Raw genomic sequence first — 16908 nt, 5'->3', positions numbered from 1 at the left:
CTGATTGCTTGCAGGGTGGTTATTTAAGAAACAAGCTTAACCCACCAGCTTTAGCAGATCGGTGTCTCTGGTTGTGCTGGAATCACAGCACAGGGACTGTTCCCCATCTGCATCCCAGGAAACCTTTTGCTCTGATGTTTCTTTTGGGCATATCTAAGCCCCAAGAGATGATTCTGGCTTCTTTGGGATGGGTTATTTTGCATGGGGCTGGCTTTGTGCAGCTGGAGATGTGGGGCCTTTGTGTGATTTTGGGAAGCAGTAGGGTTAAGCTAGGTTTGAGAACTGTAAGAAAAGGTGTTGGGGAGCCGGGGTGGCCATATGGGACAAGGGAAAATCAGAAGCAATTGCAGAAAAGTTCATTAATGAACAAAAGAGTTGTGCTTTTTAGGAAGTGCTGTTTCTAAGGTGGAAAAGGAACAGAAAAGGGCTTCCATCCTCGAGGAAAAGCTTCCTCCAGCCCCCTAATCAAGCCCCATCCTGCTCCCTCCCTACCTGGGCTCTTCATAAGTAATGGTCACATCTTCCCCTATGTACAGGAACCAATTGGATCTGGGGAATAGGAGAAAACAAGGTTGTCTGCACAGCAGGACCATGGAGGGATGCACATCCCTGGCCAGTGTGTTGGTTTGAGGGTCTGAATGGCTCCAAGGCTGGACCCTGCTCCTGTGGGGCTGCAGGGAGAGGGGGATTGCTGAAGGAAAAGGGTCAGGTGGAAACTGCTGCCCCAGGGCTACCTGTGCCTGTATCCCTCATCCCTCCCCATGCTGGACCACACAACCCTACCTGCATCTCTTCCCATCCTGGACACCACATCCCTGCCTGCATCCTGTCTCCATTCCTGTACCCCTCTCCCTGCCTTTATCCCTCCTGCTCCTGCACCCCACATTCCTGCCTGCATCCAGCATCCTTCCTATGCCCCCACCCCCCCGGACAGTGCCCCCCCGCCAGGATCGCACACCCTTTCCTGCACCCCCTCCCTAAATTGCTCACATCCTCCTGCACCCCACGCCCCCCCCTGCACACCACGTACCCCTCACATATACTGCACAACCCCTCCTACACCCCCTTCCGAACCGTGCACCGCCTCGCACCCCCGTACATCCCGCACCCCCTCCATTCACTGCCTTAACCTCCCCGACACTGTTCTGAAGCCTCCCCGAACCGTGCATCCCTTTCTCCACCCCTCATCCCCCCTCGCATCCCCTTTTCCTTTGACACCCCCATTTTGCGAACCCCTCCTTTCAGCCTTCTCTCCCCCCCCCAGACCCCTCCATTTGTATGTTCTCCCCTTCCATTACCCCCCTTTAGTTCCCCCACTTCCCTCCATCCTCCTCGCTTCCCCCCCTTCCTTTCTTCCTCCCCCTTTTGCTACCCCTCCACTTCATCCCCCCCGCATCCTCCTCTCCTCCCCCTCCCTTTGCACTCTCCCCATTGTATCCCCCCCGCTTTACGACCCTCTCCCCCTTTACACCCCCGCTTCCATCCCTCCCCCTGCATCCCCCCTTACACCGCGCTCCCTTCCATCGCTCCAGCGCCTCCCGGGGGCCGGGCCGGGGCGGGCTCACCCGGCGGGGAGGGGGGGGCGGCCGCATCTCGCTCCGCTCCCGCTCCAATAAATCGGCTTAAGGGCGGCAGCGCGGCCGAGGAGCCGCCGCGGGGGGAGCCGCGCACACACGGAGCCGGCCCGAGCCCCCACCGCGATGCCCGCCTGCCCCCCGGGCAGGGGGCTGGGGCGCCGGTGAAGCCCCATGGGGCTGCCCCCCCCGCTGGCATCATGCGGACGATGACCCCCCTGTGCCTGCTGCTCTGGGACCTCCTCGACGTGGCGCTGGGTGAGTGTCGTCCCCCCCCCCCGGGCACAGGGACACCCCCTTCGGCCGCTGGAGGAAAGGGGTGCTCACCTGCACCATGATAAACGTGAGGGGGCTGTGGGGTCTGCACCCCACCGGGGGTAGGGGGGTGATGGGGGGCTATAGAGGCTGTAGGGACGGGGGCAGAAACCCCGTTTGGAGCCGGTAATAGCGCATCCGTTAATAGGGCACTGGGTTTTGAGCCGGTGGTTGGGCACTTGTTAATGGGACGCCCGTTTTGGACCCGTTAATGGGGCACCCCCCTAAGGATGTTGGACCTGTTAATGAGGCAGTGGTTAATAGAGGACCCCTTAATAGCACCTGCTTTGGGATGGGGTGCTAGGGAACAAGGTGAGGAGATAGGGGGATGCTTATCCCTCATACCTTGAGTCAGCATCAATGTGGGGGCACCAGTATCCCCCTTCCCTGCTGCTCCGTACCGCGGCTCTGAGTCAAACCACTGCTACTGATCATTCCATACAGGAAGGGTTCTGTGTCCTGGGGAACCCCATGAGATACAGCTTTATTGAGGGGGGGGGGGGGAATGATTGCAGCACCCAGGGGCACCCCAGCCCCTTGCCCATGCCCCAAACCCCATAGGTAGGATGGAGGGATACCCAGCAGGGAAAAGCAGTCCCCGAATTCCCACTGTCCCAGGGGTTTGCAGCTGGCTTGAGCACCTAAATGACCATCTCGTGGCCCCCAGCTTACCCCATAAAGGTTTTAATAAGAGCCCCCCCCCCCCCCCTCCGCATCCCCCAAAACAGGGCTCCCAGGAGGCAGGAATTAACAGGGCAGTAAACTTTCCCTTTCTCACATCCCGCAGGCTGTGGTGTGGCAGCAATTGAATTTCTTGTACATTGAAGGCAATTTCCCTGCTCTTTCCGCTTATTCCCTGCATGTCCCCGTCCCCACAACATCACTTGCTGTTGGGTCTCAGGTGGCTGCTCTGTAATGAGCACAGCGAGCCCGGCTGCTCTCCGGTGGCTGAGAGGCTTCGGGTGATGGAGGGATGAGCAGGACCTGCTCGATGTCTTCTCTGTTTTGGGTGAAGAATGTACTTTTTCCCCTCTGGAAAGCCGCCGTCAGCTGCTGCAGGGCACAGGGAGGGGGAGCAGCAGCCGCGCTCTGCAGGGCTGAGCAGGGAGAGGGTCACACAATGGACCCAATTCTTCCCCAGCATCTCCAAAACCACCCCTCAAGGACCACGGACCATTGAGTTAGCCAGATCCCGACTTAGATTTGGCTGAATCAGGGGTCGGAAGGCATCCTGCATCCTCTGCATCCCTCTTTGATGGGTTTTATGTGCTGCCAGGCTGCGGCTGATGCTCTTTTTCCTCTTCCGTGCATCCCGAGCATCCCACTGGCATCGTGCTGCCGAACACACGGTCCATAATAAAACCTGTGTGGCTTGGGGTGGGGGGAACAGCAAATCCAGTCCTGCCTCCCTCCTGGATCTCCGCTCAACCTGCACCATGGTTTTATGGTCGCAGGTAGATGATTGTCATGGAGCAATCCGCCCAGCTTCTCCCCATCCATCACCAGTGCATGGATCATTTTTCCTCATTTTCTCCCCTTTTTATCACTGTAAACTGGGTGATTGCTCTTCTGCTGCTGGTTCGTGAGAGCGGGCACGGCTAAATCTGTGCATGCAATGTGTGTATTGGGGGGAAATAGATAAAAGTTGCTTTGTGCTGGATCTAGAGGAAAACAGTGGCACTGGGGGGGTCGTGGGTTATGAACTGATGTGGGAGGAGGGTCTCATGGGCAGGTTCAACGGGCAGTGCTTGTGTCTGGATGTCCACGAGCCAAGTTTTGGCTCTTAAAATCATGCTGGAACTTTGCTGCTTTCCCATATCCTGAGGATCAGCTGCGTTAAGTGCTGGGCAGAGAAATGCTGTCCCATAAAAGAGACAATCTGTGCTCTGCTTTTCCAGTAAAGAGCTAAAACCCCCTTGTTAGAGCCTGGGTTTGGAGCGGGTGCTCCCATCCCGACACCTCCCTTTGCTCGGGGCAGCAGGAGGCTGCGGAAGCCGAGCGCTGCTCCCGATATTCAGTGGGCAGATGGCTTTTCTGTGGCTGACAGCATCCTTGGCTGGAGCTGCAGTGTTGTAGCAGCAAGGGAGGATGTGCCCAAGGAGGTCTTTCCATTCCTTATCCCAGCACTTTCCTTTCCAGGGATGGAGCAGGATCCGGCTGGGAAGATGCAGCCAGGAGATGTGCTCTTCCCTGCTAGAACATTTGCCCTCAGCATCTTCCCTATGTCTCCAAAAGCATTTTTTGGGGGAACCTTGCCTGTTTTTGTTGTCACCTTATATATTGCTTGTCGGGAAGCTGCCCCAATGCTGCTGCATCCCAAAGTCCTGCTTACGGCACATTACAAGTGCTTCCCATCCTGTAAAGCATCTGCACCTTCATGTGGGAGCCTTTTGGGGCTTTCCATCCATCTCCTCATAATGAAAAACCCTTTTCTTTCCCCGAAGGAAGATGCTTGCTTCCTCAGTGCATGGTAGGTCGGCTGGATCCTTACGGATGTGTTATACATCCCTCTGGGGAGCATCACCCCTTGTAATACAGCTTTTTGCTTTTCCTTATAACAAGCTCAATCTCTTCCCTTGGCCAGAAAACGTTGCCTAGGGCAGGGCTAAGTGGGTTAAGGAACCATCAAGATGAGAAAATCAGGGCATGTGGAGGAGGCGAGCGGCTGGACCATGGATAATGATGGAGCTATAGCCTCAGGGTCCCCCCCTCCCCTTCCCTGGTTTTGGAAAGCTGGGAAGCCCCATCTGCAAGCAGAGCGATGGTTTCCTGGCATGGCTGAAACCAGGGCTGGCTGATGAGCCGGCGCTCAGCTTGTCACCTGAAATATGCTTCCCATAAAGTGTTCATCGGGACTTGTTTTACAGCTGTGTAAAATCAGAGCCGTGTTCTGCGAGCGTGGAAGGGAGGGCTAAATGTGGTGTGTTTTGATCGCAATGAGATATTCCTGTCCTCTTTCTCTGAGGGCTTTGCTTTAGCTTCTCTATTCCACCCCCCCATGGCTCCTCCTACAATGGGAAAATTCAAGTGTAGCTCCTTATTTGAAGCTGCTTTGGGGTTTGCTGGGCTTTGCCCCAAAAAGGCAGCTTGGCTGGGGCTGGGCTTTGCAGGGATGTGCCCATGGGGATATCCCTGTGCTGCTTCTCCAAGCCAGCTCCTTCTCCAAAAACCTTTCATAGTCATTGCTTTTATCAGCAAGCTGGATTTTTACCCCCTCTTCATTCCCAGAAACCCCCCAAAGCTTTTCCTTACAGGGATTTCCCCAGCTTACATGCAAGGCTCCTTGCAAGCCTGGAAAAGCTCATTTTCCTCCTTTCCATAGGAAAATAGCTGTGTGAAGCTTTTGCCAGGGTGATGGGAGCCACTTGCTTGTGTCTCTGTTGAGCTCAGCTGGAGAAAAGAGGGGTTTGGTGGGAATTCGTGTGGTTGGGGGCTGTGAGGGGAAAGGAGGAGCATCCTCTTTGCCATGGAAGCAAACCCTGCTTAATTCACCTGCAGATGCACGGCACTGACCTGAAAACCCATCCCACGCTCCCTCCATCCTTCTCTACTCGTGCTTTTCCCTGGCAAATCTTACATTCAGCATTAGGGTCAAGCTCTTTTTAATTCTTTCCCACTATTTCCATGAGTTCTGCGTTTCAGTGCAGGATCTTCCCTTCACCTTGTAACAGACATCATCGGGGGCTTATTAATAAGCATCACTGGGAGATACTCCAGGCTTCATTTCTCCATGGAAACCCTCACACATGAATTCATGGCAGGTCCTGAGCATTCCTGAAGCTCCTTCATGTGTCAGAACTCAGATTTGGGGTATTTACTCCCCATATTCACTTGCTGCAACAAGTATTTGGTATTATTAACACCCCCCTAAAAAATAAGCCAAGGGATATGTAGGGCTTGGGAGGTTGGTCCTAAAATAAGGAAGATTTGGTTTTAGGAGCCTTAAGCTCCTGCTATATGCAGTGTGTTAAATGCTCTATACAATGTGCTATATGCTAAATGCAACGTGCAAAATGCAGTGTGATACTTGCTAAATGCAAGGTGCTGTATGCAATATGCTAAACACATCACAGCCCTCCTATACGCTCTGGATCTTCTTTGATGCCTCCAAGCACTCCCAGGCAAAGTCCACCCTTGGCATTGCATCCAGGCCTGAGCAATGTGAAAATGCAGCTCAGCTCCTGCATGGGTGGGTTTTATGGAGCACCCAGACATGATGCTAACCATGGTCTCACCAGCCTCCCCTTCCTATGGAGGTGTTTTGGGGCTTCACATGCTCCATCTGCTTTCTCTTTTCTGGTTGTCATTGTAGAAATGGTCTTTTCTGTCTGAAAACCCTGGACTGGGACTGTTTGATCTGCTATTGCTTTGCTCTTTTTCCCATGTGCCACAGAAAAGATCTCCACCGTGTTGGGATAAGAGCAGGTTCGATTGAATCCAGATGCATGGATGGCTTCAGAATTAGGCTGAGACGGGGCAAGGATCATGCTAAGGCTCATGCAGGATTTGTTGAGGGAAGCTCCTTCCAGTGATGTGGTGATGGAGCCAATGCCTCACCCTGGCTCCAAGGATGGAGATGGCCAGGACCTGTCTGGGACCCATGTACAGGGAGGACAAAGCATCACCCTTTTGGGACCCAATGGCGATGAGATTTCCTCAGTGCTTTGGCTTTTCTCCCCTATCTTCTAAGAGAAAACCCTGATTTCAGTGCCACCAAGTCAGGCTCTTTGCTCAGCCATCAGCAGAGAGGGAAAGGCAGGGAAGGAGCCCCCAGATCCCTATTTGTCAGAGGCAGAAGGGGCAGCTCTCGCCTTGCAAACTTCTCTGCTCATAAATCCTGCTGCAAAGAGCCGAGCGGGGAGGATGCAGCTGATGTGGCTGGTTTTGTTCCCTTGCCAAACTGCTCTCTTTGCCCTTTTGTTTGCTTTCTGCCGAGGCACTTGGAGTACTGATGGGCTTGTTTATAACTAATGACTGGTGCTCACATTATCTCTCCGCAGCATTATCTCCTTCCCACTTTTCCCCTCTCCTTCCTAAAATAAACCGTCAATCACGGACTTGTTTTCAACGCTTTGGGGACTGGGTTTACCGTAAGTGCCAAGGGCAGGCAGGCTCATAGCAAAGTGCAGGGACAATAACCCATCACTGTGGTTGCCTCTATGGAGTTAGCATGTCAAATTAGGGTTTTAGGGTCTGCAAAGCCATTTGGGAGGAGAGAAGGTGTGTGCGCTGCTTGTTTCCACTCTCAGCTAGCTGAGAAATGGGGTTCAAACCCTCTAAACACTGCATCAGAGCCCTCTTGATGTGTTTGTCTGGTGAGGGGATCTCAAGCCCTTTTGGGGTGACTCCTTGCCTTGTCCCTGTGATCTGACAGGGTTATCAACTGGGGTACGTGTGTGTTTGCAGCAGAAGCCAGCGTTGGAGCTGGTTCTTTGAAATGCAATTAGTGCTTGTATTAGCTAGAAGCAAAACTATCATTAATAGGGTCTTGCCAGCCCCAGCAAGGGAGGTTTGGAGCAGGGAAGGAGTTTTTTGCAGCGCTGGGTTGAATCCACAGCAACGCCCTGCCTGAGGCCTCCAAAGAGGTTTGGGGAACATCAGGAAAACCCACATTGCCCAGCAGAGGGATGCTGCAACCCAACGGGAAGGGGCTGTGGGGGTGGAAATGTGGCATTGCCAAGCCCTTCCCAGCCTCCAGACCACACATTTTGTCCCTTCTGGTGCTGGAAGCACATCCCCATCTGCAAAATCCTTCTTGGCTGGAAGAGTGGATGTCTCAGAGGCACTGCAAAATGGAGCAGGGGAGGCAGGGATTTAGCTCATCTCCTGCCCAAACCTCTGTCTAATTTCCCATTTATATAATGCCTTCTACAATATACTTTGGAGGGGAGGGTGAAGGGGATTAGTAGTGGTTATTTCAGCCCTGCTCCTCCTTCCTGGGCTTGTAGATAAATCCTGATGCTGCATCCTATCTGGCCAGGACAGGGAAAACAAGAGCTGGAGAGCAGTCCATTAGGACACACCTGCTTTGCGTGTGTATTTGTACCTGTTTGTTTCTTTGCCAAGGAATCTGCAGCCACGGGGATGGGCTGGAGTGATGCAGAGATGCTCTGTGATTGGGTTTTGCCCTCCCCAGGGGAGCAAAATGATGGGTGGGATGCAGAGTGGCAGGGGGGATGCGGTGGGTGGCACTTGGGTTCACCTCTAGGTGGACTGTCACCCATGGAAATGCTTTTGGGAAGGATGGGTTTCATGGATAACCCTGGGTTTGCTGGTAGCAGCATTGCTTTTGACAGTGCTTGTGCTGGGGAGCTCTTCCCCAGGGTTTTGCTCTTGTTGCTGGTCATACTTGAAAAGAGGAAGATGAAGAAAGGAGCAATTTTGGCTGGTGATTGTCGTCATCACGGATGCCAAGTGATGTGTTTAGGAACTGCTGGCTCCTTGCTGGGGACCTGAGATGGACCATAGCAGGAGGAGCGCCTTCATCATGAGTGAGCTGTTGGCTGTATCTTTCCTTCTACAAACTAGTCTGGAAGGGGATTTCGGTGGCCAAGTGGTTTAGATTTCCGTCCCAGCTCTACAACTCTAGAGAGTGAGTTCCAGAGCTTGGCTCTAAGTCATGCTTAGGAAGATTTCCATTTGGAAATCAGGCAGTCCTCTATGTACTGTGATCTGAGATACCTTTTCTGCTCCATCAAGCATCTTTCTTGTAGTTTTAAGCCCAGGAAAGCCCTTTTCCCTGCAGATTTAGCTTCTGCACAAGCTGTCAGAAGGAGGGAACCACATGCGCAGGCTTTGCCATCCCACTCCCATGCTCTGCTTTCAGTACTGAGAGCATCCCAAGAGCTTGTGCTTGAATCTGGCTGGTTTCCTTGCTTTTTTGCCTAAAGATATACCTACCAAGTTGTATTGCAGAAGGATGTGGTGACTCAGAGCAGGGTGGGAGGATCTGGGCAAGTTTGCCTTGCCCAGCACCCCAAAATACATACAGCCAGCTGCTGGGGAGAGGGTTTTTTTCCATGGAGGATGGATAACGGACTAGGTCTGCTGATGGAGAAGCACCATGTAGTGGATAGATGCTGCTCCAGAAAGGGTGCAGAAGAAGTATCACCACCAGGAGGAAGGTTGGGTGATAACGCTGCTGGTTTGGTTTCCAGGCAGGCCATCATTCATGGAGGAAAATCCCTCTCTGCTCACACCATCCTCCCCTTGCAATTTGATAATGAGGTGTTTTCCGTAAGTGCTTTCTGAGATGCCTCTTTCTCGTCTCGATTTGTGTCTTCTTGCATTATTATGCTATTAGAGGAGGGAAGCCCTTTGCAAGCAGTTGATGTGTGCAAACTGGCTGGAGATAGTTGGGTTTCCTCCTGACGGGGAGTGAATTTACACCGTTGTAATTATAGCAGCGGCGTGGGAGTGGAGTGATGCTCAAGGAAGCGCAGGCGAGCCCCGTTTCCAAATTAAACCCTTCTGCTCCTAGAAATGTGTCTTTTAGTTCTGTTGTCGGTTGGTTTTGGAGCAGGAAAACTGTATCTTGGCGACTTCCTGGTGGGAAATGATTTGGAGGGGGCAGGAGATGGGCACTTGGATGTTAAAGGATGCTTGTGCCTCTGTGTTTGTTTGCATGGACCCCCCTCCTCTGCCTCCTGATCTGCTAAAAGCTCCCTGCCGTGAGAAAACAAGCCAACTCTTTAAAATGGAAAGGGCTTATTTAAACAATGTTATCTCTCTGGTGAAGGGAGAGAGCATATTGAATGGTTATATTTAGTGCCGGGTGCAGGACAAAGCAGATGCAGAGAGATTTTTAACGCGGGAATGTTAATCACATCGTACTGCCCCGGAGATGTGTGTATACATATATATTTATATATGCCTCACCCACTTGCTCAGACACCCGTGTACTACTCACTGAGGGTGACGATGGGAGTTGAACAGCCCTTCCCGATTTGCTTTTTGACCTTTTTCCACCCTGGAAGCCACATCCTGGCATGGCAAAGTGATGCGGCTCTTGGAGTTGGGGACCACTTGAAGGGATGTGATTTGGTCTATGGGGATGTGCACAGCCCCTTGTCCTTCTGCCCCCCAAAATGGGATGGGGTTGGGAAAGAGAGCACTTAACGGCTTGCAAATGGGTTGTTTAACAACCCAGCAGTGCTCTCCCCACAGCAAGCCGTGAGGAAAGCCTACTGCATTACCCAGCTTCTATTACCCACCCTCACGGGAGCACTGAATTAAAGGAAATATTTTATGATCCCATGCTTCATTATGTTTTATTAAAAGCAGAGCATTGGCCTCCCCTGTCACATTCATCAGAGCAGAGGCTCTGTTGGGCTTTTTTCCCCCTCCCTCCTAAGCTCTTGCTGCTGCCACTGTTGTTCCCAAAGCATCTGACTGCTTGGGTTGGTTGTAGGGCTGGTCCAGGGTCTCCTGGCACAGGAGGATAATAAGCAGTGGGGTGAAAAATGTGGCTGCTTGGTTTACCTAAGGATGCTCCCTATCTAACCGGGCTCAGGGATGTGAGGTCATGATGAGGGAATAGGGATGGATACAGGAAAGTGGAGTCATGGGGAAGTATCACCCCATGGAGGTGTTTGAGTCATGGATGGAGCTGAGTATATCCCCATGAAAAGATGCTCAGAAAAGCCTCCCCTCTTTTTTCCTCTTTGCTCCATCTCAGGGTGGTCAAGCCTGGCATGGGATAGCACCATTCTGGGGGGAAGACCCACCCAAAAAGCCAAGAACGTCTCTGCAGAGGGAAAGCAGTGAGCAGGGTTTGGAGTTTGTTATATAACCATATATAAAGATTATATATATATAACCTTTGAGATCAGCAACAAAAAGCCAGACGAATATTGATAGCTGGGCAGATCTGGAAGCAATTGGGAGACAGAAAGGTATTAATTAGCAGTGATGTCTCAATGGTGCAGAGATGGATAGGGATTAAGGTAAGAACCATGTGCATCCTCTCCGTGAGAGCGGAGGAGTAGCGGTAAATCAGTGTTATGAATCAGGGCTGTAAGAGGGAGATATTCTTTAATCTTATTAGCAGCACGGCATTACTGGGACACCAAAGGGATTATTAATCACAGAGTGTAAATCGGGGCAAAGAGGTAGCTTCAAATTAGCAATCCTGCTCTGGACAGAGAGAGGGGTAGCAGGGATGGAGGAGAAAAGGCAGTGGGTGAAGGCTGAGTCAGGTACCAAGGCAAAAAAGCCCATGCCAGGGGATGAGGGTGAGGTTGGGATGCAGCTGCCCCTTACCTCGGCCAAATTGGTGCCCAGTACCAAAGCCCAGAGCTGGAAAATCCCTGTAAATTGTGCCTGTTGCAGGGTATGCAGGTGTCTGTCCTATTAACCCAACTGTGTGTCTGTCCCTCCATCCTGTCCTTCCATTCCTTCATCCTTCTCTCCACCCATCCCTCTGTTGCTTCCCTCATCCCTCTATTCCTTCCTCTATCCTCTTTCTCCATCCCTCCCTTCCTTCATCCATCCATCCCTCCCTCCTTCTGTCACTCCTCCATCTCTCCCTCCCTCTGTCCTCCATACACTCCTCTCTTAATCCTTCCATTTCTCCCTCTCTTCATCTCCATCATTCTTTCATTTATCTGAGTCCTTCTCTGTTCCTCTCTCTTCCTCTTTCCATCCTTTCCTTCATCCCTCCATTCCTCCCTTAATCCCTCCCTCTATTTCTCCATGCCTCCCTTTCTCCATCCCTCCCTCTGTTGCTCCTTCCATTTCTCTCCCTCCCTCCTTTAATCCCTCTCTCTATTCCCCCATCCCTCCTTCTGTCACTCCTTACATCCCTTATCCCATGTACAACCAGCAGAAGACACCAGCTGCCTCCGGAGCACTTCCAGTGGGAACACAGTGGGTTTTGCACCACTGGAGCAAGGGATCAGTGTGGCTTTGCTGGTTTTTAGCACTGAGCTAAGGACAGTGCCAGTCTGGCTGCCCAAGGCTCCCCCAGGGTCTTTTGGGGTAAAAAGCTGTGTTTCACACTTTAAATTGCAAGAAAAAGAGTGGATTTTGTAGCATTTGGGACTTCCACCCTGCACCAGGCTTTACCTTCTGCTTTCCTCTGCCTGAGGCTGTGCAGAAGGAGAATGTTAATACTAATATTAATACTAATACTAAACCTTTTCCAGTTACACGGAATCGATGGTGTGGGAAGAGCTGGCTCATGGCAGACACCCAGGGAGGGAGGGGAAGGATCAATGGCTGCCTCATTTGTCACCCATCAGAAATAAGGGATAATTGAATTTCCTGCAACTAGAGAAATAAATAAGAGAATTCATCATCTGGGTCATGGTCAGTGGCTGCCTCGACCACCTTGGCACAGCCAAACCCTGCTGGCGCCTTCCTGAGACTCTTAACTTAGTACAAAACCTGATGGTGACATCTATGCCTAAATCCTCATGTTTGCTCTTTGGTGAAATTCGTTTTCCCTCTTCTGCCCATTCTGAGCTGGTGTGTCTGTAGCAAAAGCTGGGAGAGGGAAGGTTTAGGGAGGATTGTGGTGTTTCAGGTGGGAAAAATCGGAACTATGCTTATTTGTTGGAGTAGCATCCATAAGAACCCCTTGCTATTACTCCATGATGGCATTTTGCATCTCAGATGGGTTTGGAAAGGGGCTCACTTTCCTCTTTGCGGGTGGGAAACGGAGGCACGGAGCAGGACTCGCTCCAAAAGCATCCTTTAAGCAGTTTCCTGCTGCTTCTAGCTTTGCTAATTACCCCTGGCTGGGATTATACTCTAGATCAACACCACAAGCCGTGGTTTCATGCAATGAGCTGCTGCGGTTGTAATCCTCACCCTGATGGTTTACAAAGCAGCAGCAAAACCATTGGCTACTGCAGACAAAACCATTCCCAGTTCCCCCAAGAACTGGATCTGGCTCTGCCAGGGGTTTGGCATCTTTTATCCCAGGTTTTAACATCTGTATCTAATCCATCCGCTCCAGTGTGGGGCTCTGACAAACCAGGCTGCATACACGTAATTGCCTTTTCACTCCTGAATTGCATCTCAGGGATGGGTTTTGCTCACTGGTGCTTTCAGCTCTGGCTGGACACAAGATCCTTGATCCCAGGTGAGGTTTTCCATTATTCCCCGTGCCTGGGGGAAGCATCCATATGCTGCATCTTCCAAACCTGACCCTTCTATGATCTTCCTGATGCCAACATGGAGAGAGATGCCAGAAGGGATCGAGCTAATGGGGAATCTCTTCTGTGTCAGGATGGAAAGCTGAGCCTGCTACTGGAAGTCTGGTGTGGGGAAGAAGCACATTTCCAGTCCTTTGCAGCAGAGGATTATGATGTGGTATCTCCTTCTCCTGCCACACTTAATTCTGGATTAAACCCTGCATCTGCATGGGGAGGATTTTCCTGGGTAGCAAACGGAGCTGAGCAGATCCCACTGCCCTCACTGTGATGCTGCTTGCTTAAAAGTACTGGAAAAGCAAAGGGGTGTGAATTGATGAGCCAGGCTGCAAGAAACCCGGACATCCCAGTCCTGAGCACTACTCCACATCGTACCCAGGCATCAGGGAGGCATCTATTGCAAGGTTTGTAGGGAGATTCTGCATCATCCCAGAGGCATTGCATTGAACTTGGTGGCAGATGATTGTTGCTGCTCAGCAAAAGGGGGACTGTAGGAAAATTCCTTGTCTGGTGAGCTTGGGATTTGCCGGAGAAAGAGAAGATCCTGCTGGAAGACTCTGTGGGAATACTTGTAATTACTGAGCTTGGAGGATTGGTGCAGAGTGCAGCATGGGGGAGAGCTGGTAAATGGGGTGAAATAAGGAAGACTTGGGGGGGGGGGGGTTAGCAGGTCCTGGGGTTAATTGGGATCTGCAATGAGGCATTAGTAGGCAAAGGAGAAAGCAAATCTCTCCTGGGAGGTATTAGCAGAAGCGGCACACAGGGGGGAATTATTGCTCTGTACTTGAGGCTGGGGGGTGGCAGCAGTTTTGGGTGGAAAAACTTGAAGGAAACTCCAGCTGCTATGGAGGAAATCTGCAGGAGAGCGAGAAATCCTGCAGGAACTGGGTTTGGCTCATTAGGGAAGGGAAAAGAGGGGATGAAAAGGAAGGGATGTGTGCTTAGAGCTGGTGCAGCGCAGCCTGCACGGGTGGCATCTCCTTTGCTCCTTGTTTAGCCAAAATCTGTTGTCTTTAGCTCATGGGTTGGAAGTAAAATTGGGGTGCAATTCGTTTAGAAGACTCTGCCTTGAATAGCTGTGGGCTTTTCAAGCAGCACTGCAGGCAGTCAGCCCCTATTTGCATACATGCAAATGAAGAGCACCATCTCCATTTAAAAAATGAGGCATCTGAGGCCCAGGTTGACCTGGGCATGATTTGAGCTTCATTATGGCACCAGCAGCTGCTCACACAGCTGAGGAAAGGCCAAGAGATGCTGGCAAAGCCATTGAATCAGTGATGCCATTGGGTTTTCAAGGGAATTTGGCTCTGCTGCACCCAGCTTTCCTCCTCTCCTGGAACAAGACATCATTCAGGACCCTAAAAACCCCCAAACTAGGCACCCAGGATGGCCAAATCCTTAAATAACCTGGAAATGGGGATAAAGGAGCAAGAGCGATGAGCACCATAATGATAACAAACACCCTCCCCTTCCAAAACCCAAACCCAATGACCCATCACAGGTCGTGGCCACCCATTTTATCAGCTATAAACCACAGCTGGGTGCTTCAGTGCTGCACTAAAGCATTATATTTGAATGGCTATATCAGTAGGGTGAAGATGTGGTAGTAAAATAAACTCATTCCCCCCCACCTTAAGCATCATTAGGAGGTGGAGGTGTGTGTTGTAAGCTGTTGGGGATGCACTGAGCACGGCAGCAGAGTGAGGAGGAGATAGTATAAATAAAGTTTTACTGTGCTAGAGTAAATGCTGCTAAACATACTTCACGTCTGCGTGGTGGTGGGAGATAAATATTCAATCTATAATTTATGTACATGGTTTTCCAGCCTGTGCAGGGTTTGGGAGCAGCTAATAAAATGCAATATATCAAGAAGACTTCTCGATGCAGCAAGCGCAACCCTGCTGATAATCTGCGTGGGGTTGTGAGACCCATCTTCTTCATGTTGGCTGCTTCTTTTGGTGTTGATTTATAGGGGTTGGGTGGATGTTTCCTAAGTGGCTCTTGGGTTTCGTTGCGTCTCTGGGCTTCCTTCATGGATGTTTTCATCGTTGGGTGTCTGGTTTTTCTTTAGGGACTCTCCATCAGGGACTGGAGCGATAGGACAAGGGATGATGGGTTCAAACTGAAACAGAGGAAGTTCAGGTTGGAGATAAGGCAGAAGCTCTTCCTTGTGAGGGTGCTGAGGCACTGGCACAGGGTGCCCAGAGAAGCTGTGGCTGCCCCATCCCTGGCAGTGTTCAAGGCCAGGTTGGACACAGGGGCTTGGAGCAGCTGCTCCAGTGGAAGGGGTCCCTGCCTGTGGCAGGGGTTGGAACTGGAGGAGCTTTAAGGTCCCTTCCAACCCAAACCATTCCATGATTCTATGTGTATGTAGAGAAATGCTCATCTAGGGGTAACCTCAGTCTTCACCCTTGGGGGTGATGAAATATTATCCAAATGGAAGATATTTCCCATCCATCCTGGTAAGGTGCCCTGAAAATCCTACTGCTCACAGTTGTCCACTGCCTCTGTTTCCCTTCAGACATCCTTTTTCCTGGCACTTCTCTACTATCTCTCATGGGTTTGGCTTTGCAGTGGCTCATGTTACTAGGGTGGGCAGGATGTGGACCCTGGCTTCATGACTTACACCACCAACATTGTGCCTCTGAGTTTGCCTCTGTGAAATCACCTGATTTTTAGGTTGAGGGATCCATTGAGAATCCAAATGATGCATCCACGGTCATCCAGAGTCTTTGTAGCAGGGCAGGGGCTTGCTCCAGCTGAATGCTTCCTCCGTTTTGCCTCAGAACTTCTGTCTTTTTACTGGAACAACTGATTTCCCAAGGATATCAGGCAAATGCCTTGACGGAAATGTAGTACAAGCACTAACTTGATGCTGTGAGTAAAAGAAGCCAAGCTAGAAATGGGCTTTCTCATCCTGTGCTCCGGTGAGCTGGAACAGCCTTGCCGATGAGCCTTCACTTAGGAAAGGCGTGATGAAGATGCTAAAACAGGGTTTTGTTCCAGTCCATGCCCAACCGACGTAGCTGATATGAATGGCTCTATCTACCACGGATTTACTTGTCATGAGACAAGTACCAAAGCTGGCAACAAGCTTGCAGAAAGCTGGTGTTTCCATCTATTTTACTAGCCAACACTTGGTGATGGATAGAGCTTGGGCTTAAGTAGTTGATAGAAACAAATAAGAGAGGGGAAGGTGGAGAAGAGCAATGGAGAGGGAGAAGGAGACACTGCAGCAACCCAAGGCTCCCACAACCCAAATGACGCATTGTGTTTGCATGCCCAAAGTGGTCCAAACTCTCCTTTTTTGTGTCTGAGGTCATTTACCATTCCGAGGTTGTGCTGATGTGCAGGAAAACCCTACTGAGCTGAAACATTTGAAACATGGTTTTACCCCAGCATGATCCGTTTTGAGCCTGGGTCTTTGTTTCTCTGCAGCTTACGATGTTACTGCACCATATCAGGGCTTAGCTAGAGGCACTGGTATACGAGAGTGAATCTCTGCCCTTAAGAATATCAAGCTGACTCTAGTGTTCATAATGAGGACAAAACTAGTGTAAGAATTGATTTTTCTGAAGGTGTATTGACAGATCTCTTTGGGAAGCCCTTACTTGATTGCTCGGTGTTGAAGATGCTCTCTGTGATACTAAGACTGCTGCACACAAGTGGTGTTGAGTACCATGGCACGGCACAAAATCAGGCATCATTTCTTTCTCTTTCTGACTAGGATACTTTTTCTAGGAGAAATCTGGGATTTAAGGAGAAAACGAAGGCTGTGGACAGTGTCCAAAAGTCCAATCTCAGTTGGGTTTGGTTTTTGCATTGATGACAAAATTTGATGAGTGAATCTTTATCATTTTGTT

The 16908-nt window shown here is 50.9% G+C and overlaps 1 protein-coding gene across 1 annotated transcript in view; it reads left to right on the top strand.

The window, feature by feature from the left end:
• The first annotated feature begins 1660 nt into the window (after window positions 1–1660).
• Window positions 1661–16908, top strand: part of IGSF21 (immunoglobin superfamily member 21) — a 39439-nt gene continuing 24191 nt past the window's right edge. The window contains exon 1 of the mRNA XM_034068354.1: window positions 1661–1832. Coding sequence (XP_033924245.1) covers window positions 1775–1832 — 58 coding nt within the window. The 5' untranslated portion in view covers window positions 1661–1774. The remainder of the gene's footprint in view (window positions 1833–16908) is intronic.

The sequence above is a fragment of the Melopsittacus undulatus genome, chromosome 12 (genome assembly GCF_012275295.1).
Source record: "Melopsittacus undulatus isolate bMelUnd1 chromosome 12, bMelUnd1.mat.Z, whole genome shotgun sequence".
NCBI lineage: Eukaryota > Metazoa > Chordata > Aves > Psittaciformes > Psittaculidae > Melopsittacus > Melopsittacus undulatus.
This window is presented reverse-complemented; position numbering and strand designations above follow the sequence as displayed.